Raw genomic sequence first — 25,678 nt, 5'->3', positions numbered from 1 at the left:
TGCAACTTTCAGTTAAAAAAAATCAGATTTTTTTTTTATAGCTTCTGTATTTTTGACACTGTAAAATGTGGACATTGTATTGTTTTGAACATATGGTATTAAAAATGTATCGAGACTGTGATATTTTTGATAGTCTTAAGATGTAGTTTCCTGAAAATCTCCCAGGATGGACCTGAAGAAAGCATGTATGCTCAGTTTGAAAGATTTAATTTGGTTTTGAAATTATTAAGAGCAAATGCACTGATCTATTTGGATTTGAGCTCTGGCATGTGATGATGATGTTGAGTTCTGTGTCCTCGTCCCACAGATGAAGACGGTGAGTGTAGCGCTGGTGTTGTGTCTCAATGTGGGAGTGGACCCTCCAGATGTGGTCAAGACCTCCCCCTGTGCCAGACTGGAGTGCTGGATAGGTGAGTGAGACCACACACCAACATGAATGCTAAGTGGAACAAGCAGTCATGCACAACACAAAGAATGGGATATGATGAAGTGGGTTCTTCTTATACATTATGTTTTAATAAGGGATTCTGAATGTGCTGCAGGACTGTGGAATTTGTGTCAGATGCAAATTGTCAGTAGCACAAATGCACAAACCTTTGTTCACAACAGGGGTCAGAAGTAGCATCCCTTCTTTTTCTACTCATAAGTCGTTCAAATCTGAACTTAAAGTTATCATAACACACCCTTCTGGAGTCACTGTTGTCTGTTTCAGAAATCATATATTCTTGTATTGCATACCTGTCAACAAATATAGACTAAAAGTGGCTCGAGGCTCAGTGTGTAGCTGCAGCTAAACCTTCCAATCTTCCAAAATTTAGAACATCTTCTAAATAAGAGGCTTTGGTGATCCTCAGGCTTCACACATTTTGATTTTAATCACATATCTTGAAGTATTGGATGGATTGCCATGAAATTCAGTACAGACATAGATAAACTTCAGGATTAACTTGGAAAAACTTAAAGCTTAGGTGTTAGCGTTTTTCTCAAAGCACCAATTGCCTCACAGAACAGCTAGTGTGGCTGTATCCTCTTAGTCTTCGCATTTCTGAATAGTCCAACTTATCCTAACAATAACTAATATGTAAGGTGTGCCTTGGTAGGACACACAGTGACTATGCTGCAAGCCTGTAAATAACAAGTGAAAGCAAATAGCCAAAGAGGTTACCATTCATAATTTCATAAGTAGTGGTAAGCCATTCAGGACTACTGTCAACTTTAACTTGAGTGTAGAAGTTTAGCTTGTACTTTTTTGCAGCATTTCAGGACACTCTTTGACATTCCCATGGGAGCTCAATTCATAAGGCCTCTGTCAAGTTCTGCCCCGACCAGAACCACACGACATGACACAAAACGAGAACAAAAGATGCAGCCCCATTGAAAACAACTGTTTAGCTCCCTGGAGACTGCTTGACACTGAGGAGTGAGGAAAGCACATTAAAGAGGGAACACAGTTCTTAAAGTTTCTGAAACTTTCTCACCGGCTTCTGAGGACACTGACATTGCGCAGACCTACCTCTTGGTTTTTGAGATGGTGTTTTGGAATATGAAGCAGTAAAGGAAGGGCTTTTTGCTGAAATGCACCCTGGTGTTATATGTATGATGCATGTTACAGCTATATGCTATTAGAAGGGCTTACATCTGCTTTTCAGTGGCCATGGTGTGTGCTGCATGTGTGAAACTTCCTTTATATTCTCACACTTTTTAAATTTTCATCACGACAGGAAGTTGCGAAATGGTTTTGTGAGCTGGTCATACAGTGATGGCTTTAATGGTGAATGTACTTTTTTGCCATGATAGGCAAAACTCTAAATGACTCTGTAATAAAAGGTCATTAATTGGTATTTTCAAGTTGCTTTAAATAACTTGTGAGTTTTGTTTTTCTTGACAATGAAACAAAGTAAACCAGAAGGTATAATTTGATCGATCGAATGCATCTTTCTGTTTTCTTGTTGTGATGATGCATTTTAAGGGGATCTTCATCAAAAAGACAGTGGTATAATTTGCAGGACGAAGCATATCAGTATCTTCTGCAAACTTGCCAATACATTCTTCTCTGTCTGTTGAGCACAATTTGATCCGTCCTCAATCTATATTCTGCTATTCTTCATGCCATATTGATTCTCTCTCATCAATATTTCACCCTAAGGGGCTGCTGCTATTTTTCCAAACCCTGCTTTTGATATGAGAAGAAAAATTTCTTTGATGCTGAAATCATGAACTATAGCTCGCTTGTGTAATCATTGCATAGAAGTGTCTTTTTCTCTGAATGTTTTATTATATTAGCATTCCTGTATGGGTAATCATGATAATCATGTTACTAGATAAATGTAAATGTGTAAATGTTGGCAGTGATATGGTTGGTCTGTCAGCTCCAGATTGACCGTGTGTGGTTTTGCTGCATGCTAACTGTTGTGTGCTACGTGCGTGATCGCAATGTGTTTACACTCTGTGTTTTCTCGGCAGATCCTCTGTCGATGAGCCCACAGAAAGCCCTGGAGACCATTGGGGCCAACCTGCAGAAGCAGTATGAAAACTGGCAACCCAGGGTGAGTGAGTTCCCGTGAAGCAGCCTCTCCTTTTTGTGCATGTTCACATAGTGATACAGCAATCACTAATGAGTCACACCACTGTAAGTTTCGTGCTTCCCATAAAGCGCTCAAGAATAGAATAAAGTGAATTATAGGCATTCCAAGGCATTCCTTGGTCAGATTATTACTCATCAGTTTTGGCATCCATTAAGCCATACTATATGTTTTAAGATGTTTTATGGATTCTGGCAGCCTATCCTGAGTGATGTTTGTAACCCCTCCCTATGCTGTGTCAGAAAGGGCTTTTAATGCACTATCTATCTATTGTGTTCTATCTATTCTATAATCTTGTTTTTGTTTTTGTTTTTTTTTACTTGACGGACATCAGGTTCTACTCTTTAATGTGTTGAAATGTGGCAAACACAGTTCTGGTGCAGATGAAACCTATGTAAAGGTGTGAAAACTTTAAGCACCGTTAGCTTATTCAGTGTGTGAATTTGCAGACAAAACATGTTACTCAACATGACCATGGGTGAGCTTTTCCGTGGCCTTGATGCATGTGAGAAAACAGTCACTGCAGCTGCCATGGTAACCGTTTGGCTCCTACTTCGCTTTGTTTACATTTAGTGATCATTTGAATGTGTATGATGACAGGGTCACCTCTAACACACTTACTGTGTGCACTGTGCCAACAAAACACCCACATGTTCTTGACATTGATTCATGATTTTCTTTTTAAACAGCTCCATTATGTGGTCTTTTTCAATGCAGCTGTTAGACGTTTGTGTGTGCATTCATATTGTTGCCAGCAGCAGCAGTTTTCTTCTAACTCATCATACAACATAGTGACTTTGGTTCATTTGGATCATTTAGAGTAGTTGCCAGGTAGTGGTTAAGGTCCAATACTGCTAATCTTAACAGTAACTCACAATGGTGTCCATTTCACAAAGTGCTGGTCCTGGCCCTTTTGTGACCGGGTTCTTCATGCCCCCTGTCTTCTGGTGCACACATCTACGTTTAAAAGCAGCAAAAGCAGCAGCTGCTTGTTTGGCTCCATTCTCACACAGTTGATCAAGAATTTCTGATGTGACTCTTACTCTGTAAAGGATGTGTCTCAATATGTAGTGAAATTCCTGGATGTACACTTGCAGAAAAATATGACTTTGTTATAGTAATGAGAGTAAATTTAATTTATTACTTCAACTGCTGCCACCTACTATTTAGATTGTATTACATGGCTTAAGTTGATATACTATGTTAGCTGGTCCTGGACGTTTTGCATATCCTCCATATCTTTTTCTGTTCTTGCTGTGTTAGATATGTGTCCCTTGGGAACTGATGGACAAAAATAAGCAAAGGCTTGAAATCTGATCTGAGCTATTGAAGTGAGTTGTATTTGCAGATATTGGATTTGAATTGCATTTCAGATGACCTGCAAATATTTTTTAAATCCAGCATGAAAGGATTGGATTTGATCATGCTTCTGTTGAGACTTTGTAACAAAATGTCTGTTTGGTATTAGGTATGTGAAGGAAAATTCAATTTCAGCTGTCTGTCTGAACGGGGCCTCTGAGGGACAGGTTCAGAAGGATGGAGGATTCTTTTAGGCCGAGCGGAGAGGCAATGCTGAAAAGTAGAATGTGAAAAAGAGACGAGCTGGCGACACAGAGGGCACCAGTCGCAGGCTACCTACATGACCACCAAAATAAACCATCTCATGGATCTCCGGAGATAAAAGTAAAAACATAAACGGCGTGTGGCTGTGTGGTAAGATAGTACAGAAGCAAAGCATGAGGTAAGAGGAGGTGGAGGAAGAGATGTCCCAGGAGAGGGAGAGCGGCTAAAGGAATGTAGGCTCGGGCTCGGTTGACCAGGAAGGTCAGCAGCAAATGGTGGTAGGAGTGCAGGAGGAGGAGTGGGAGGGTGAGAATGCTGTTCCTTTTTTTCAGCCTGAGGATTCACAGCTCTGCAGCACGAACACTGCAGAGCAGCGTTCGCCAACACACCTTACGTAAACTGTTGACAAAGCAATCAATTACACAGCCACTATTTGCCCACTTTGTCAGAAATCTTATAATGAGTTCATTTTGAACGGGTCGAGTTGGTACACATTAAACCCAAGAGGAAATCTTAATATCTGTCACATTTCCCGCGTGCTGCCGGTGGTGCCAGCCTGCTGTCACGAATCCGTTTCCCTGCTTCTTTCTTACACCAACCATCACGTCCAGAAAACACAGAGAGAAAGGCGCACACTGTCTTGGCCTGCTGCCCACTCACTCTCTCCACCAACACTACTCCCACAGTTCTTTTTAAAACCTCATTTTCCACACCTCAGAATGATAATTCTTTTCAGTCAGGTCTTTCAGGTGTTGATCTTTTCTTTTGGATTTGTTTTTTGCTTGTATGTTTGTGTGTCTGTGTGTTTACCTGCCTTATTGCTTTCATAGTAGATGCAGATTACCCATGATGGGTATGCATAATTAGCATCATGTTTCATCTTGGAAATACTGATGTTGTACATGTGGTTGCATTTGTGTTTTCACTACAAATGAGTCAGCAACCAGGAACATTTAATGCTTTCATGGCAACAGGTGGTTCTTCCCAACATAAAGAGCAGGCCATCAGCACAACACACGTCCACACATATGCACGAGCTTTGGATTCATGAACCTGTGGTTAAAACTACTTGCTTTGTCCTTCATTTATGCTAAATATATTGTTACATTTATATTATTTCCCAACTTATAAACTCTCAGCTTTTTAAGTCTTTCTTATACTTTTTCCTATTCCTTCTGTTGTATAACACCTTAATGAGCTTATTGTGCTCACCATTAAAAGCCATCTTTGCTTTGAGGTTCATCATTTCTCTGCCTTTTCCTCTTCCTTTTGTTACATGTGTCTGTATTGTGTTATGTTAGAGCCCAGAATGGATTCAACTGAGCACTGCTTTTTTTTCCACACAAACACATCAAGAAACCAGACCATACTGAGATACCTTACTTAGTTTACAGTTTCTTTTTCAGTTTTCTGTCTCGACATGACTCCTCTGCTCTTCTATTCTCTTTCAGAATTTACTTGTTGTCTTTCCCTTCACTTGTCACCCTTTAGGTTCTCTTTCTCTTTCTGTCTTTCTTGTTTGTGATTCTGGTTTGAAATTCTCCTCTCTTGACTTTCCAGATGTTTGGTTGTTATTGGGATGAAAAGTGGTATGCTTGTCTTGTCAAAAGTCATGCAGTACTTGCTGAACATATTGCAGCTGCCAAACAGGTTTTATACCATACCTCAGGCCAATATCACTGTCATTTTCTCTTTTGGTCCGTCGGTTTCTGTATCTTTGTGTTCTCCATCGCTCTCGGTATCCAGCTGTCCTGCAGCCTGTGAACCCCTGCTGTCCACTCCACCAGCTGTCTCTGCATTATGTATCAGTGAGCTGCAGCTCAACACTTTGTTGCTGATTACCTTTGAGGTTTTCTCTTATCACCGTGGAAACACACCAAACTGCACAGCGGAGGACCAGTACAAGTGAAGGAGTTATGTGCAGTCTGCAATGATGCAAGACGCTTTTTAACCTTAAATAATGTTAAATTCTTGTTATGCGCTAACGGTGTTTGTAGGAGCACTCCAATGATTTTACACACAAAGTTCATGAGATAACTTTTGTGAAGTGGTGCTATATAAAAGAACTGAATTGAACTGAACGGAATCATAGAGAGTTCTGCTTTATGTCTAAAATCCAGGTACCTCTGATCTGGACTGTTGTTTTCTTAACCTGACTCACAAGTCTCCCAAACTTATAGACATGATGCTCAAAATCTCTGGATTACCCCTTTAAACTGATGCAGCTGGTGTAAATAGCTGTAGAGTTTATCTAATAATGAGTATTACCTAGTTTTGCTGTTGACTTGTCTCGTTGTTCTGGCCATTGGAGCCACTTGCTTAAGTCATTTTAAGCTGCCCACTGCAGCCACAGTCCACAAAATGTAAACAGATCACAGTTGTGCAATAGTAATGAAGGTGTCGTTATGAACGGATGGCTACAGTAGACATTGGGAGAATAGGCCTTTAACAGGAGGCAAACTGAGACTGACTAATCTTAGATGAATGAAGTAATTAGGTTTGAATACTCAGTATGTGCTGAACTCGTCAGCTGGTTTATTTGCTACTTTACGGCTTGGCGACATTCATGGTAACGTTTACATATCAGACGATACTTCACCATTGCCAACTGTGAAGGGTTTAGGGTTGGCCCTTCCCAACAAATTGATTAGTCTACATAAAATTAGATTAAAAAAAAAGTAAAAATGCTACATGGTCTCTACAGGGTCTCTCAGTGCAGAGGTCCCCTCCATACAATGAGTAATTCTACAGCAATGACGACAATATGCCTTTTTCACAGCACACAACTGACATGTTACAGCAGGAAAATCACAGTGAATCTTGAATCTTTACTGGGATGCTTGTGATTAGTTACCCCTGTACTTTATTTCTTAATGTCTACAGTACAGAAGGTCTACAGAGAATACGTGAGCTTTTATTTGTAAAATGAATGTAGGCTGAGCAGTGTCATCAGATACAGATCAGATCATTTGTGTTTATGAAGGGAGAGACAGCAAGACACAGTGAAGATGTGAAACTACTAGAGTGACCAAGATCATTTGTTTACTTAGCAGCCTTTTTCTCTTTGCAAGGGTTTTGGATTGCCACATTCTGCCCAGAACAGAAACCAACATGCAAACATGTACAACTGGTTAGGGAATTTCCAGTTGTGACTCACTCATGTGACCAGAGACAACCCCTGTCTAGTGGAGTTTGAGAACGTGCCCTCGCCCCTCACCGGCAAGAGGCAGAGTTCAACACTGTGTAATGGCTGCTTGTAAAAGCTGTAAGGTTGTCAAAACTGTAGTAGTTATATTTTTCCGCTACTTTAGCGTTGCTACTGTAGCAGTGATGAGGTTTCAGTGATGTATTTCTAAAGGAATACAGCGGTTCAGCTCCCGTCTTTGATGCTTGGTGTAAAGGCTGTTCACTTGTGCCTGAAAGTGAGAAAGGCCACTGGTTAAAATCATGTGAGTATAATTACAACAACCCAGATCATGTGAGGATAATAATGCGTGGTCTTGTGCAGCTCCTGTGTGACCAGCAGTAGGGAAAATGTGTGTTGACAAAGCATCTAAACTCAGCATAGGAGGCAACATGATGTGGGTCATTTTCACACATTTTCAGTTTTTCACGATTTCCATTTTTTTGGAGTGCACGTTTTGGCAAAGAAAGAAATGACCTTGGCTGCTTCAGTAAAAACAAGTTGATCCTCCTTTCTCTCCGCACTCCACAACTCATTAACCAACACCACTCCACCCTCTACATTATTCTCTTGTAGGACCCCTCACAGATGCCAAATCAATTGAATCACATTTGAGCTCAATTAACAACCAGTGTGTGCGGGAAGCTGCAGAGTGAATAACGTGATGCGGAAACCGTCTTAATGATCTCCCCTCGCCTCTCCTCAGGCGCTCGGTCCAATAAGAGCCACAGAGAAAACCATAAGCCCGCTGGAAGATTTATGGGCATCCCACCAATACATCTATAAACCGTGTGCTTATGAGGAAGACTACAGGTCACTGCTGACATATCCATGTGTGTCACAGAGAGAGGGAGATTATTGATCAGTTCTCTCACTGATGCTGATCACCCTGTAAGTACCCACTAAACCACAGCTTGGAGACCTCAAACCACCTTTTTGTTGATGGTTAGATGAGATTAACTCCAGATCATCATAATGTCACAGTGATGCAGAATGTTTACTCAACATCTGCAGCAGAGCTACATACTCTGCTAATCTAAGGCTTGGGCCTTGAAATGTACCACAGGCTCATGGCAAGTGGATCCTCCTGCGAGTGGAGCGGTAATGTGTTGTATTGATCATTGTTCCCAGTACGACACACGTAATCTCTCATTCTTTTTTAAGAGTTACGTGTGCTTTTGTTAGCTATGAGTCTCTCCATCCTCCTCTGGTGAAGGGAAGGAGACAGCTTTGAGGGTTTTGTTTTTATCCCTGTACTATTTTTCCTCATTAATGTGTGTAACATTGTCATGGTAGATGCACAGACCTTCAGCAATACTGCATCAGGGTACTGTGTGCTTTGTTTGATCCCGACAGTATACAGTACATCATGGTATAATCGCCATTCTAATGATGTATAATGATGTCTTGTTTTTTGTGTCCTAAACTGTCACCAGGACCATCTGTCACTACCTTCTGCATGGCCTAATGCTTTGTGACGAGTCATGAGAGATGACACAGCATGCCAGACATGGTTTTACATTTGCAAGTGGCCTATAGTTAGAAAAATAGAATCTTAGAAAAAAAAGAATCTTGCAAGAATTCAGAACATGGCCCACAGTCCAACTAAGGTATAAATAATAACATTAATAATAACTGTATTTCATTCAAGTGAGGAAATTCCTGGGACACTTGAACTGCACAATCGCAAACATAATGATTTTCACCTCTTTTTCCCTGCTGTGACATATGTACATGTGTGCTTCATGCAACAGTGTAATGAATTGCTTTTTGCTGTGCCGTGCCCGTCGTGACTCGCGGCTCTGTCTCCCGCACACAGAGGCTAATGGCGAGTGTGACACTAATATCACTACAACCTGACGCTGTGTGCGTATGTGCATGTGTTGAAGATCTTATTATATGTGTGTGTGTTGGCATGACCCTTCCGGTGAGGATGCAGAGCAGGAAGGGACAACACAGGAGGCCAGGATGTGACTCAGCGTACAAAGATTTAAGATACACCACCCACCATTGATTTATCTATTTTTTATTCTAGCAGTGTGGAAGGAAGTGTGGCTCTGACTGCATGTGCATGCCAATCCAACAAGCTTCCAGTTGAACAGAAAGTGGGCAATGGTGCATTGGGGCGTTCAAGGACAATGGTGCAAATTGGGGGCGGATCCAATCAGAAAGTGACTTACTAAATCTCAGCTGTGGAGGAGTAGTGTGTTCTCGATGACAAAACCGACCATCCCTGAAGACATTTTTGTCTCTGCAAGTCATCTGAGACACTGCCTGTCACTCTGCCTTTTCCTCTGTAAAAATGATCAACCACTCTGCATGTTTCTTTTCTTTATTATTAACGTGGCTCTGACCAGCCAACCTCAGCTGTGATATTAAATTCTAAAGCTCTTTTCTTCTGTGCTGCAAGTTCAAGTGCCTCTTAAAATTGTCCAGTCCCCAGAGGAATAATTTTATTTATTTATTTCTTTTTGTCATTCACAGTTTCGGCACAGCCTTCCATTGAGAGGGATTATGAAAAATCAGACTTTCAACATTGGTTTAAAACTTGACAGTATGATGAAATACATAAGATGACTGAATAAATCCTACAGCCAGTCTCGCTGAACTAGCCAGTCATTTGGTAACCGTAAACAGGTCAAGGAACTGATTGGTACTCGCATGTGTCTCACCCCTCCTTATTCTTTGACCACTGTATCAAGTCTTCCACCTCTGGATGAATGCACATTTAGCACCAGATTGTGTCATTATGTCATTTATTATTGTAAAAAGTAAGTAGCTGAAGTACTTGCTGCACGTACTGTCAGTAAACATCACATCAACCATTGACCATGTGCTCAGCCAGTTACTAAAGTTCAGCTTCCTAGTTCCTGGTTAGCAGTTAGCTAGCTTCTAGCTTCTGCACATTAGGTAGCTTGGAGAGCTTCATTTGGTCAGTTCTTGAGACTTGAACTGTGCTTGGCTTGAGCTGCAAGTTTTTCTTTAATGGTTACATTTCTGTAGCTCTTTCTTTCTTCAATCCTCTGCCGAGGCCATTCAACATTAAATAAATGGCTCCTTAGAATTTGTCTAGGCCTGAGTGATTTGAGTTTGAGTTTGTCTCCCCTTTTAAAGTTATTTTTATTACTAAAGACAGATTTTGTTTATACAATATAATCTAATTTGCTACACCACAACAGTTTGTTCTCATTGCCGAAGCGTCTGCTAACAGACATTAATGGCCTTGCTGCAGTCACGCTGACATCCAAGAGTCTATGATATAGTGGCAATTTCTCATAATTTATCGAGTGTACTGTATGTATACAGCAATTAGTCATGTTTTTCCTCTTTTGTTTTATTTTCTGTTCTACATTTTTTATATGAGAAAGAATTGAGAAGAAGCTTTAGCCCTGAGAAGCATGACTAATGAATCGTAATGAGCTGTTTGCCAGTAAGCTCGATGTAGATGTGCTGTTTTTATTGCTGTAAACAGCAATTGCTGTCTCGACAGCAAATGTGCAGAGGGCTCCTTGTTCTTTTAACAGCAGATAAAATCATCGGGCCGCACTGACTAATAATTATTAAGTCTTTTTTTTCCTAAAGTGGCTTCAATTAAAGAGTGAGTTCTTACATTATGCATTCAGCAGATTGTGATATCAGTCTTCATGTCCCTGTTCTCATTAGTGCACAATATTAAGTCTTTATGTCACAACTCTGAGACATGGCCTTGCTCAGCCTCTGCCAAGCATCCTTCACTCCAAATTCTCTCCCTCTGTCAGTCAGTGTCTCTGAAAGTGGGGGACCTGCACCTCTCACTCTGTGCTAATTAATAGGACAGCTGTCTGTATAGATCATTAGTGCCCCCCTCTACCCCTTCAGTTTTCAACTAATGGTTCCTGTGCCCCCCCTCCCCACTTCTCTCTCTAATGGCCTGCTTGCCTCTCATGGTGTCTCAAGGCAGTATGAGGTGTCTGTATCAACGACCTGACCGACAGTGCCCTTTTAATGGGTTCATTTTATACAATTTCTGCCTCACTGTCCATCTTTAAATGTAATCACACTTAACCCTAAGAATAGAATAGCCTTTTTTTATGGCAGATGGTCAGTTCTTATTAAAAGAACCAGAAAATGATGTCAGGCAGATTTCATTATCTTTTCCATGACGGTAATCAAACACCCATCTGGGGAATGGTCAATTACGTGACACGTCTGGCTGGTGTAGTGCTGATTCTCTAAGTCTCACGGAGGGCATTTCAAACTCCTTTTTGTTTTCATAAATAAAAACCAATACATTTTAGAAACTCTAAGAGGTTTTATTGAGGTAAAAAAATGCTAATAAAGACGAAATAAGAAAATAAGAAAAAGAAATTTTTGGCAGATGCATGTTGCAGGGAACTAAACAACCTTTTAAGGATCTGTATGGCTTTAGATGTGCTTCATTAAAAAAGCAACACTTCATTATTTTATGTACTTACATGTGAGTGCACTGCAATAATGAAACAAGTCATGCTTGAAGAGTGGAAGGGTCCCACCTGCAGTAGGACGTTGACAGAACAGGAAGTGGCTCAGCTCTCTCTATGCTGACCAGCTGTCCAGAGCTGCTGCGGAATCTGGGAGGAACAGCTGAAAGGACAACCGTTTCTGTGCACTTTTCTTCAAGACAAAATAAATACAGAGGTCACACTGTGGCACTAGTTGGAAAAATAGTTACATGATTACTACGTTTCCCAAAATGTCTTTAAAATGTGCTCGAAACTTCTGTGCCAACAATCTGCACTTTACACTGATGATAGCCTGCAAGTTATGCTTTTCCAGGACATTATGCAGAGTATGTACAGAACTGAATATGTGCACATTATCACACCTACTGCCAAAAGTTGTTGCCACATAAAGAAACTGCTGCCAGCCGAGGAACCCAAACACACAAAAACTGTGAACCGTATTACAGCTTGTTCTAACATGAGAGAGTCAGGAAATCCTCCAAAAACCATAAAGCCCAGTCCCGCAGAGCCTGACAGGCTTTCTTTCTTCTTCCCTGTCCCTCAGCATCATTAAAAGGAAAGGAGAATCTTTTCAGGATTAGAGGGGTTTGTAGAATACTTCAGACTGTGGACAATTCATCATTATACATCTTCTGTGCACTCCGCTACACCACTTGCTCCTCCTCGCTTCTCTCAGGCCATGGCAAAACTTTCATCTCCCTCCCTCTAATATCATTCTCATCCTCACCCATTCCCTGTTCTTCCCCTGTCCCTTCATCTCATTTCAGCTCTCATCTTTCTTCCATTTTCTGTTAATGCATCATATCAGCCCCCTCTGTGGAACAGGGCTTTAATAGGAGCTGTTTGCAAAACAAGCTTAATCATCTTAGAGGCCAAAATTATTTGTGTGATCTAAGAAAAAACAAGGGCTCCCTGAATTGTGTGATTACAAAACCCAGTTAAAGAACTGATTGGGTTTTCACTTAAAAAAAAAGTTGAGATAGATTCTTTTATTTGTCATTGTCACACTTTGTCCAGCCAAGTTTTTTTTTTTTGCTTCGATTAGTATAACCCTGATGACAGGCGTCAACGGTTCTGCAAACCCGCGATTCAGTTTAACTTTTGATTTGTTCGTTTGGTAGTTTTGGTGAAATAAAAGTCTGGGCGTTTTAGTCCGATGTTGTCTCAGTGCCATGGCAGGACCGGGGCATGGCTGGCCAGTGGCAGCAGCTGCACTAAACAGAGGGATGAAGTGGTGCTACACTTACAGGACAAGGCTATTTCACCAAGGGAACTGTTTCACTTCACATTTCCTTTTCAAAGTATAATGGTTTTAGAAGAAGTTGGCTTCTCAAGTAGATGTGACAATTTATACTGTATCACGCATTTATGTTATTGCAGTAATTATCAGAGACATTTTCATTAAAATGATTGATAAAGCTTTTTTTTCCACTTACAATTCTAAATGATGTAATTGTACTAAATTGTTGTAAAGTTATATTATCTGAAGTAGACGTTACGAGATACAAGTGACTCCCAGAGGTCATACTGCTTCCCACACCACTAATGACCAAAGTGCTCTGAAATGAGCAACCCACCAGCTCTGTCAAGTTTTAGGGACAGATTTACAGACCGCACTAACTCCTGTCAGATTTGAGGTGGACTCAGACCAAATTGTCAGAATATATTTACCGTATATATCTCATATGTAATATTCCAACCTTTTCCTTGTCTCTAAGACAAAATAAGCAGCCCAGACTGTGACCCCCTTTTACCATCTTTGTCATTAGTCTCCTCACGTTTTGTATTCATGTGTCATTTCATTTTGCTTGACTGCATGCTGTCATTAATTACTCGTCACAGGTGACACATTTTTGGCCTTGAGCTTCCTCCAAAAGAAAAAACAAAATTCCAATAACTTTCAAGACATGGCCTTAGTTTCTTGTTTGATGCTGATGAGTCCTCAGCAGTTTTATGTTTCTCAGGTATCATTCATAAAATACTGATTCTCTGACAGCAAGAAAATCAAGGATGAGTTAGTGAGCCACCTGATAGAACTGATGAAGTAAGAGTGCAGGCCACAGAGGGGTGGTAAAGTAGCCTGCAACTCCTGAGAGAGGACAAAACAAACATATAGTCAGTTTGGTTTGGAAAATAAGATTTCAGTTTATTTGACATGTGACAATTTCACAACCTGTGCAGAGCAGACAAAGTCTCTGTGTGCCCCCCATGTTGGGAACCCCCTGATATACAGTATGTCATATTTGGCAGTGTCTCCTTCTGCACTGCAGTGAGAACCAAAGCCTAAGCTCTTCCCAAGCAGTGTAACCAGGAGAAACACTTGTCTGTCAAATATGCTTAACAATTTCAGGATCCCTTATCAGCCGTGTCGCTCTAGCCAGTGAAATTGTCTGTCAGCAGAATGTGTTGACAAAAGGTTGTTAGGTTTCTCAACTTCTCATTACACCTGGGATTGCATCGGAACGAAAAGAAATTTAAACAGGGGTTTGTTCCTAAAAACAAAATACATTTTGCAATGCACTACCCCTGTGTCCAAGCTTCTCTTCTAATTTATTTAGAAATAGATTTTGTGTCTGCCAGCTTTGCTCAATGTGTATGAATTTGTGAACACCGATGCAGGTGTGAAATTTCAGGGATGACAGCATGACCTTGCAAACATTTTGCAGATTTGTAATGTAAAACCTCAGAACACAACGCTTGGCCAAGCATTCTTATCTGATTCACATCAGCTCCATCTCTCAGCAAAATGATCAAAAGACTCGGAAGAGTTCAGAACATAGACACCTCAGTCTGGTGCTGATAGATGCAATGGGATAATGTTCACAAAAATGAAAAGGACCAGACTAAAGCGAGGTGGTCCATACAGGAACAAGAGAACAGAGGAAGCCATTTATCACAGCCAATCCTTGAGTGCAGATGGCATAATGAAGACAGATTGTGGCTCGAGCTGACAACATGGGCTGCTTATCTCTATATTAAGCAGTCCCACCCTTTAGGAACACACTGGCCACGTATTAGGAGATTGATCTGGAGCATTTACCGACTGGATGAACACCCTAATTAGACTAAAGTGTGACACCAGGTCTTGTTTTCGCCACTTCTCTCCCACTGGTGAGGTGACCTTGTCACTTAAGTTTGAAGCAGAAATAGTCCTTTATTTCCTGCCAGAAACTCAGCTTTCAAGACAAACATCACATCAGCGCCTCCTGTATACATCTGTATTTTCATTTTCTTCTTATTTTATTCCTTTCACAGCATCATCTTTTGAACAGAATGATGTTGAGGTCAAATGATGATTGTCAGAGCATGAAAGTCATCACTAGTGCAGTCCTTCCTACAGATTAGATTCTTCACCCAGATTATTTGCTGTGAATAGATCTGAATAAAGGCAGCTCCTGTATATCTGAAACCTTTAAGCCTCCTGAGTGCTTAGATCAGCACAAAGCCTTGTCACAGTGGAGAAATTTCGGAAAGGAACACAGAACATGGCTCAGAGGACAGTCTTTCTCATTTCCGAGTGTCCTTGGTGTCATGTAATACTGTACTGACAGAAATGAGGAAATGCTATTTTGGCTCACCCTCCCCCACCTTCAACAGAGAGGTCGGAGGTCAGAGTCAGGGTCAGGTACACAGTAGTGAAGTAGTAGTGATTTCTCATTGGCTGAACGAGGTGCACTGTGGTGACCCTTTTCTGAGGGGAAGCAGGAAAAAGATGATCTTCATCCCTGCTGGGTAAAGAGAACAATAATAATAATAATAAAACAATAATAATAATTTGGCAATGCAGCTATGAATTTGCAACAGAATACTGTACTTGATTTTGAGTCTTCTGGTACGGCCAAGCGTTAACATGTTCCTGTCTGCTAGCGTGTCAGTGATCAGCTTTCAAGCAACAGAAGATGTCCATTATGGTTTTATTCAAAGCTTTGTATCCATGTTTGAAACATCGTTCAGGTTTCAGCCTGTGTGTACATGTGTCCTGTTTGTAGCTGTGTTCCAAATGTCTTCAGCTGCTCTGTGTTTCTGCTGACTTTAAAATGTGTTTGATTAACTAAATGTAAGGCTTTCCACATACTTTGAGAGTAGTAATGCAATAACTGGACATTGGCATCTAATGAGCTTTTTGTTATCTAATATGATCCTGCCTGTTCTCCATCTCCCTCCTACTCTCCTCTCCCACCAGTTAAATGCATCATCTCATCCTTGCAGACTATCAATTTTCTCCTTCAGGATGTCTGAAACAGAGGATGATGATTATCCTCTTCCAGTCCTGCCCTCCACCCCTCCATTTACCTATTCGTCTTTCTAGTTTGCCCTCATCTTTCTCAACTTCATCCTCCTTTTCACCCATTTTTTTTCAGTTCCAGCATTTCTTTCAGTCTGTTAAGTGCTGTATGACCAGAATTTCTCTCTCTCTCTCTCTCTCTGCCTCACACACACACGCACACACACACACACACACACACACACACACACACACACACATACACCCATCTGTGTTGAACAGAAAAGCAGCAGGAAGAAGAAAGTCAGCCCCACTTAGACAAATAACACTGTTGATCCAAGCAAATCGTCCCATCACTTGGACCCATTAAGATCAGATACAGGTTTGACTTGACACATTTTAATATTTAATCACCTAAGAAGATTATTTGGCAAGACTTGTAACATTGGTAAACTTTGTGTGTTTTATGGATCAGTTTGGATGAGAAGCTTACATAAAGGCTGTGATACCTTCCTCCATATTGAGCTCTCCAGCGCTCTGTTACCTCAAAGATCAGCGCTGTCACTAAAGCTGTCCACCAAAAAAGAACATTTTGATGAATGTTCTTTGCCACCACAAGTGATTCCTCTTCTGCACAGTTGTTTTCTTTCACATGGCATGATTTTTGCCCTGATTTGTTGCTGTTTTAAATGCTGGTGAGACTGTAACAGCAGCAGAATCAGAGCCATGTCCTAATTTGTGTACTTTCACTTCCACATTAGCTCTGCTTGGCTGCTGTATAAGCTTCAGTTCAGCCACTACAGGGTTACTGTAGCTCAGTATTTGGGGGGTCAATTGATTTTTTTTTTTTATGCCTCTGCATTGCCTTTGTTGTTATTGATGTTATCTGCCACTGATGATAGACCATATTCACAAGGCAGTTATTTTCCTCTGACTCCACGGCACAGATGGGGGATGGAGAGGTGGGGCCTCAACATATTTGATAAACCCATACAGCCACTGTCAGACAGCAGCTAACACTGACGTTCCAAATCTCTGCTAACGTTTCAGCTTGATAGTGTGACATGATATGATAGGAAAAGAAAAGAAATCAATTCTGACATTTCAGCACACATCTAGGACACATAACAAAGTGTAATAAAACAGACATCTCCTCATGCCACACTAAACACTCACAGCTAAAGTGCTTGGAGCACACTCTTGTGTTGGATGTAATCTATACAAACATTACGCTGAAATACATGCTCCACTGACATAGCTAGAACATTTCTGAGGTCAAATGAAAGCAAGATACTTATAAGATACAGTGTTTGACAAGCTTGATTACATCCAGTGTATTTTACTTTGATTCTTAAATAAATATGTCGAAGATGTTAATGGAATTAGTTTAGATCTCTCCTCTCGTATTGTCAAAATGCTTATGTTAACTAGGAAGCAGCTGAATTCTAAAGTTATCTAATGTGTTGTTTTACTCTGAAATACGTCCTGTTGTCCCTCTAGATTGTCTCTGTCTGCTGTCCTTTCATGTGCTCATCAGTTAGGAAACTTGATATGATAACGTGATTTGTGAAATTACCTCTGATTATATACGACTTGCAACCCGGAATACAGCAGCATGATTTTATCCCGGCATTTGAGCTTTCCACCCTAAACGTGATGTCAGAGGGTAATGGCCACCATGCGAATATGGTCTATTCAACTTCCCTGTAGCTGGATAACAAATACCACAGGGATTTTCCAGATGCATTTCTTATAAGTGTAACATAACAGCCCTGCAAATATGGGAAACTGAACAAGTTGTCCTGAGTGTTGTTAGAATTTCCTGTGAGTGCTTTTAGAATGCTTTGTCTTTTCCTTTTCCTGACATTAACACATTGCCAATCCAATAAAACCATCTTGAGCTTCTTGCTCAATGTCATTACATTTGATGCAATATGAATGCGGCCTCTTGTTCAACGGTTCCTTCTTTCAATGGACAGAGTTGCTCTCTCACTCATTGATAAAACGGCATCTAAAAAGGCTATTATATTCAGTGATGTGGGAGCTATTTTTAGTGACAAATGCCTCCTCTCTGAGTCTTCCAGGAATGAGGCAGAAGAGCAGAAAATAACCCCACTTCAGTATCTGTTTCCCAGTGCTTAGTCCTGTGAGGGAGGAGAAGTGGGTGGAGGTGTGTTTAGTCTCACACTTAAAAACGGTTATTTTCGTGCATGTTCACTGGGCATTAATGTCCCAAGGGGCTGTAGTCCCAGCTACACACACACACACACACACACACACAACTAGTTCATTAATCACAGCTACAAAGTCTCATTTGACACATGCTTACATCTAATGGTGGATGATCTGACCAGAAAATAATATCACAATCTCTTTAATCACAAGCAGGATCCACAATCTAAATTGCAATCTTTTTTCTTTGCTCTGAAATGTCCTGTAGACTAATGCCGGACTTGAAATGACCTTTGAATTCCTCATTTTTCACCATTAAAACACAAAATTTCATCAAAGTCTTTTGTACGGCACAAGCTTCTTTTCCTCCTTTTTACCAGCTATAACCCATTGCATTGTTTACAATGCATCACAATGTTTCCGAGCTGCCTAAACACAAAACAGAAAAAACTGTCTGATTGCCCGCCCCTACTGACATCCTCTCTTTCATGCGTACACACACATGCAAACACAAACACACACTCACGAACGCATTTCTTACCAAGCAAGCGCAAGAACACCGCAATTAGAGGCGTTATTTACCCCGTTATTTATTTGTTCAAGGTTTTTCTGTTGCTTTTCTTGTGAGTCTAAAGGAAGGAATACTGCTCCTCAAAGAGAGGAGGAGGAGGTGTTTTGTTATGACAGGTATTTTCTTATATTGAAAATTGATGGATCAAACATCTGGATTGTAACTTTGCTGACAAACAGGCTCTATCAGTAGATATTAGTAGGGTGCTGCTGAGCACCAGATTTGTTCATTAAAGCTATGAATAGTAGCATATGAATGGACTTGATGAATTTCATTATTATGAAATGTTACATCCTCCTCCTCCTCACTGTAACAGCAGGTTTTCAGCTTTCATTTTTATTTTCATTTGAGCAGTTTTTTATTTTTAAAATGTCTTCTTTTCATACTCTGTTTTTATTTCACAACACCGCTTTTCCATGACTACCCTGTAATAATACCTCCCTTCAACAGAATCTTTCTGCCATCTCAAGATGAACGGGGCAGAGCCAGTTATGCGGCTGTTCCTCTGCTCATTCAGACCGAAGCAAAAGCCAGTCACATAAAAGTCTCAGCCCTGCTCGTCTTGATTTGAGCTGAGTTTGAAAAAAAATGTTTTGAATATCAAGATTCTTATATTCCATATTTTGAACATAGTAAGCCATGGGACTTTTGTATTTCATAATGTCTTATTTATCCGTGTATGTTTGTTGGCTCGCCACATAAAATAAGGGTTGCAACAAACTTTACAGCTTTCATAGTGATAGGAGTTTTTTTTTTTCTTTTTTTTTTTTGGATTGCAATCGAATTTATAGGTGTACCTAATTAACTGGTATTGGTAATTCTACTAAACTGAACTGGCATTCAGACATCTATTTCTGTTTCCACACATTGCTGCATTAGCAAAGTATGGCTTCAGCATACTGTAGCTGTAATTGATTTTATATATATGACTATACTTTGCTTTCATCTTTATGAGGGAGGATAAAAATACACAAAACAAGTTTATGTACTCTAAACAAGCCATTAGTTTATCATCAGATGAGGATGAGCTAGAGCTTGAGTGTAGGCAGATGTATACTCAAGAGAAAAATAAATCTAGTCTAGCATCCAGGTTCTTCTGCTCAGGTCATGTTGAATGCTGAGCCGTTGACACTGAGGGAGCCACACACATGCAGGAAAGGAAAAAGAGGCAATGAAAAAAATGTACAAATACACGCAAGTGGACACACATGTACACACATTCAAACTCTTACAGTTCCAGTGATAATATGTTAAATCCAGCTCTGCAGCTGTAGATCCTTCGAGTTATAAATATGTCTCATGACATCCCTCGGGGCTACTGTTGAGTTATTATAGGAAACTTATGCGGTCGATTCAGACTGGTAATTGAGGAGAGAGATGCTCTGTCGAGTGCTATTGCTGAGTGTACATGTATGAATATATGTGTGTGTGTGTCAGTCACAGAAACCCTAGTCCACTCCAGATGACCCCTGGGATTGAGAAAACACATTTTTCATGGCAGCACAGGCCTAACAGATATCCTCTGTATGCTTCAAATAACATGAGTGTGTTGGTGTGTGGACTGTCCGGTTGGGTCCCTGGTGCTGTGTACAGAATTACCAGCTATTTCTGAAGTGAAGTGGATTGATTACATCCCAACAGAGCTTTGTGTGTGTGTGTGTGTGTGTGTGTGTGATTTCCCCATTGCCCTCCTGGTCCACATTTTAAAATTAACCCAGAAACCCAAATCTTCTCTTGCCCTCGCCTGTCTTTTCACTGAGGTTGAGGTATTGACAGATTTTGTCTGTTGATTCATTTGCTTTAAGTTGATACATAATCTGAAAATCAAAAAAAGACCATTACTTTTCCTCAAAGCCCAGTGGGACATCTTCAAATGTCTGATCAGCAGTCAAAATAGTCACCTTAAAGATACTCAGTTCACAATGACAGAAGGAACTAAAAGAAATAAACATGACATCCTTTTTTTAAAATAAATGAACCCAGATGACTCAAATGAAAAGCACATTGTTAAAATTCTTGTTGTTTTACAAAACTTCTGGACTCCTGCAAAACTTCTGAAACTGTTCATTTAATTTCCCAAAAGCACATGAGGATAATGGACTGGAGCTTCAAGGTGCAGTCAGAGATGAGGAGCAGGGCACAGATGTCAACTAAATCTCAGCATAACCCTCTTTCTAACTGCACACTCCCAGATTTGTTTCTTTTTCAGACTTGTTGTCCCAGCCAAAGCTGATTCAAGTGACATCTCTTGAGGTAATTTATCAGCCTTTGTGCTGCTCCCTCTAGAGCCACAAAAGCTTCATGTCACCTTTTTCCACATATGCAATAGAGCTTCCCAAGACCTGTGAACAGACACTGATGTGTAAAATTGGTATAATTCCCCTTTAATCCAGAACATAGTAAAATTTTTCAAAGCATTACATCTACTTGAATATGTTTAACCAGACATAAATCTCTAGATTTATTTTCCCCATCTCATTTTTTTCCTACATGTTGTACTATGAAGTCACAGTAAGACAATGAATATAAATGTCATGCATTTGCTGCATTTGAGTGGAATTAGGCTGTTGTTGACAGATTGCTGTTTTTTCAGCTTGGTTGTTAAAAAGGTTTTAAGCAGGATTCCTAATATCCCTCTGCACTAATGAGTGTAATAGATGTGTGTGGGTTTGTTTGGGTTCCTGATCAATATTAATAACTCAAGGAGTTATATGGCACTGCTTTTTCTGGTAGAATGTGGCTCTGAGCAAACATCCAGCACCAAGACACAAGTGGTTTTCGAGTCATGAAAAATGTATGACTAACTGGTTTTATTTTTCAAAGTGTTTTTGCAGCATTTTGAATTGTGACATATTTATTTGTTTACAAGATCTTTTAAATCTAAGCTCTTAGCTTTTTCATTTTTGAGAAGAAAACCTTACTATGCATATCAAGTACAGGCCGCTGTAGGACAAGGTTTTGAAATCAGAACTCCATGTGATAATGAAAAGGTTTTAATAAAACTTAAATGTGACTTCCAGTGTATTCCCTCACTAGAAGTACATTGAGACACACAGGCATGACATCACACTGAGACAGAGACAGCAGTGGTCCCTAAGCTCTGTCTCCAGACTAATGGTTTGTGGCACTCTTGCCTGCTCCAATCCCTCCTCAATCACCGACTGGTGTAACTCTCCCTGCAGGTGGCTGGAAATGAGGGCAGCAGTTGATTAGAGCAGTGGAGAGTGCGGTAATAGGCAGCTGGCTGCTCAGGTCAAGAATAACTGCTTCAGTGGTTACTGTGATTTACTGTTGCTGTAAATATAACCATCATCTCACCTTATTAATGCACTTTCACAAGTGTCATAGTGTAAAAATTCACATCCATATTACAGGTGTGCATATTAGAGTATTTTGAGTCTTAAGATGACTCTTTCCTCATATATCTTGCTTAAGTACAATGAAAACTCACAAAACACGTTACTTTTGGAGGAATCATTGCTATAATCTTCAGGTATAGAATCCTATTACAAAGTGACTTTACTGGGAAGACGGAGTGGCCAATGTGACGCTTTTAGATCAAACCTCATCTGAAAGAGTTCCACTGTCTACTTTTCAGGTGAATCGTAGAGATCATGATATTTATTGTCCTTTTCCCTTTGTTCCCAAACTACATATAACCTCATTTGTATTGTGATTAAATAGATCCTGATATTTTTTTTTGGACAGATTGCCCACCCCTCTGCAGCTTTTCATACCTAATGGATCCCAATGGATGTTCTGATTATGATTTCTGATTCTCCATTTCATCCAGTCACCTTCAGCACAGGCCATTAGTATTCAGCTAGTGACACTTCTTTGTTGCATTGGCTTTGTACTACAGTTTTGAAAAGAAACCATAAATATGAATTTAAACTGTTGAATTTCAGTTTTGATTAAGATTACATCAACATCAGATCAACCATGTAGGGACTGTAGGCCTTTTTACACACAGTCCCCTAACTTTTAGAGACAAAAGGGAATTGAATCATATCTACATCCACATTTACATCTACATAAAATGACTAATTTATACACACTAACAGCACACAGACTTCAGAGCCTTTTCAGCAACTCAGCCTTTAATTGGACTGCTGCTTTAGAGGTCTCTTTCATGCACACTGAATTTTAATGTAGCATCCTGTTGCAGCCTGCTGGATCTGCTACTGAATCAGTCACATACATTTATTGTGAAACTGTCCTTCATTTTGTGCTTTTTACCAGTTTTGGTGTCTGTAATGACTCTGAAACAAGAGCCAAATTCATGAACACCTTAACTTGGATTTCTTCGTTCGACTGAAATTATATGTGACATGCTGTTGAATCAAGACCAATCAAAGATTTAGTGGTAAATTGCAATTTTTTGCTTTTGAGAAGGAGCAGAGAGAAAACTAGAGGGGCATAATGCCTCAAAGGTCCATGACTTGAACACAGCACATAATCTCCATTGGACAATAGTATTTGTTGATGAGAATGTTGCCAGTACCCTCTTCCCACTTGATCCTGATATGGAAAATGTCTGAATGATCTACACATTAAGATATATGTGCGGGAAAATAAATTATGAGGCGATTTACATGAATGAGTGTGAAATAATTATTCTGATTTCCCTGCTCATGTTCCATACAGACAAATGGCGAAGCAAGGGTGTCTTTCATAGTTATAAAAAAGTTATATGGAATAGTCTGTTCGGTCGTGTTTGAAGTCGTTTGTATTTGAAATCTTTTTTGTGTTACAATACATAAGCACTTAGTCCATTTGGACCTTCTGCCAGTTACATAACCCATGTCACTTAGTCAGCTGCACCAGCAGTGTTCTGACTCGTGCTGCTCTCTTTCACCATCAGACTTAAACACAAGAACAGATGAAGAAGAAATTAAATCGTGAGTGTCGCTGTACCATTGGATAGACTATCTGCTATTTGGAGCTCATAGTGCCTTTACGGACTCATAAGTAATAGAAGGTCAGTTTATACCCTTCTTGACCACAAGCCGAAATTTGGGTGATTATACCCCTTTTTAAAATGTCTATGTGTTGTTTTTGACAATAATTTCCTTCAAAGTGCAGCTGTCCACGCCTTTGAAGCGGCACTTTTGAGACTGAGAAAAGGCTGTATGGGTAACGTAGTCTTGACAGGAGGTGTTTGCTGGCAGAAGGAAGGAGACATGTCATCTCTCCCTCTGCTTCATCCGACCTGCTGTGAAGTGACTCAGCCCGGACACACTGGCCCCAGCAGGACTGCTGTCACTGGGGAAATGACTACCACCAGGCAGGCCGGATCACCCAAGTTCTTGCCGCTATTTATCAGATCGGTTGCACTTTCTTAGTTAAATTTGAATAAGTACACTTTATTGATCCCTGTAGGGAAATTGTGTTTTTGTTTGCAACCCTTTTCAGGTCAGATCTCATGGCTGGTGATGTAGATCAGTAGTGTTGAAATCTTTAAAGTTGCAAGTTTCATATCTTGATATCAAAAATTACCAACCTATTTACTTTACAATATGACTTTGAACAAATGTAGACAGAGCACCTTCATCTTCAGCGGTCCTTGTTGTTCAAATTACTCACAAACACCATAGACTGGTAGTGGAGGTGTTATAAAATAGTTGCAGTACAACACACAAGAAATTAGCAACAAGGGGATCAGGCATCTGATCACCAAGTAGTACTATTTCAATCAAATGCCTGAACTATCTCAACTGACTTCTTTCAACTTCAGAGAGCTTCATCCAGATATCTGAGCTCCTTACCTTACCTGTAAGGGTGAGCCCCAGACACGCTGTGGATGGAATTCATTTTGGATGCCTGTATCCTGGATCTCATTGTTTTGGCCTGAAACCTGAAACTCTTGACTGTATGTGAGGGTTGGAGCGTAGATCTACCAGTCAATCTACCAACCTCCACTAAAAAATATTGTTTGGTGCAGTATCTATTTAATACTAGTTTATGTAAGCCTGTGAATATTCTCATTCATCCAGGTCATGGCTATCTCAAGGAAATTCAATCGAATGCAACTGGACTTAGTTATTTGTCTTTGAAGACGTTTCACCTCTCATCCAAGAGGCTTCATCAGTTCATGCTCGCTTGACTAGGCTGGGACTAGTCCAACTAGCTGGTGTGGAGACCCAGGTATTTAACCTCTGTGGAGGCATTCACATGACCAGTGGTGTCATAAGCTCGTTTAGTGTTCCATTGTGACAAACGACAGTCGTTGAGACAGTCGTTGGGGATGGTAAAGTTGGTTTCGACTTCGTTACTGCTCTGTTGTGTTGTAACGACAGTCGTTAGAGTCACATGGGGTCCTTTGTGAATGGCAGTTTTCCTTAGAGGCTAAGTTGTGGAATCTCCTGGGAAGAGATGAAAGGGCAGCATTGTAAATTGGAGATAGGTGGTGTCGCAGACCTCCTCCTCTGTTGAGAGATGGTTTTTCTAATTTCACATAGATGGCTTCTTTTACTCCTCTTTCAAACCATCTATCCTCTCTGTCCAAGATGTGGACATTGTTGTCCTCAAACGAGTGAGTTTTCTCCTTCAGGTGTAGGTATACAGCCGAATCTAGGCCTGAGGAGTTGGGCCTCCTGTGCTGATACATGCGCTTGTGTAGTGGTTGTTTAGTTTCACCAATGTAGAGGTCTTTGCATTCCTCATTGCATTGGACAGCATACACCAGATTGCTTTTTTGAGTGTGTGGTGTTCTGTCTTTGGGATGTACCAGTCTCTGTCTGAGTGTGTTGCTGGGTTTGAAATACACGGGGATCCGGTGCTTGCTGAAGATCCTCCTGAGTTTTTCTGATACCCCAGATACATATGGGATGACTATGTTGTTTCTTTTGTTCTGTTTTTCCTCCTCAACTACCTTGGTGGTGTTCTTCCTGGAACCAG

At 40.4% G+C, this 25,678-nt stretch overlaps 1 protein-coding gene across 3 annotated transcripts in view; it reads left to right on the top strand.

Moving 5' to 3' along the window:
* Positions 1–25,678, top strand: part of rptor (regulatory associated protein of MTOR, complex 1) — a 153,898-nt gene that overhangs the window by 18,930 nt on the left and 109,290 nt on the right. For all 3 annotated transcript variants that reach the window (XM_046402669.1, XM_046402687.1, XM_046402678.1), the window contains exons 3-4: positions 308–410; positions 2,464–2,546. In XM_046402669.1, coding sequence (XP_046258625.1) covers positions 308–410; positions 2,464–2,546 — 186 coding nt within the window. The remainder of the gene's footprint in view (positions 1–307; positions 411–2,463; positions 2,547–25,678) is intronic.

The sequence above is a fragment of the Scatophagus argus genome, chromosome 2 (assembly GCF_020382885.2).
Source record: "Scatophagus argus isolate fScaArg1 chromosome 2, fScaArg1.pri, whole genome shotgun sequence".
NCBI classification, from domain to species: Eukaryota; Metazoa; Chordata; class Actinopteri; family Scatophagidae; genus Scatophagus; species Scatophagus argus.
The sequence above is the reverse complement of the archived record's forward strand: the minus strand, read 5'-3'. Positions and strand labels throughout refer to the sequence as shown.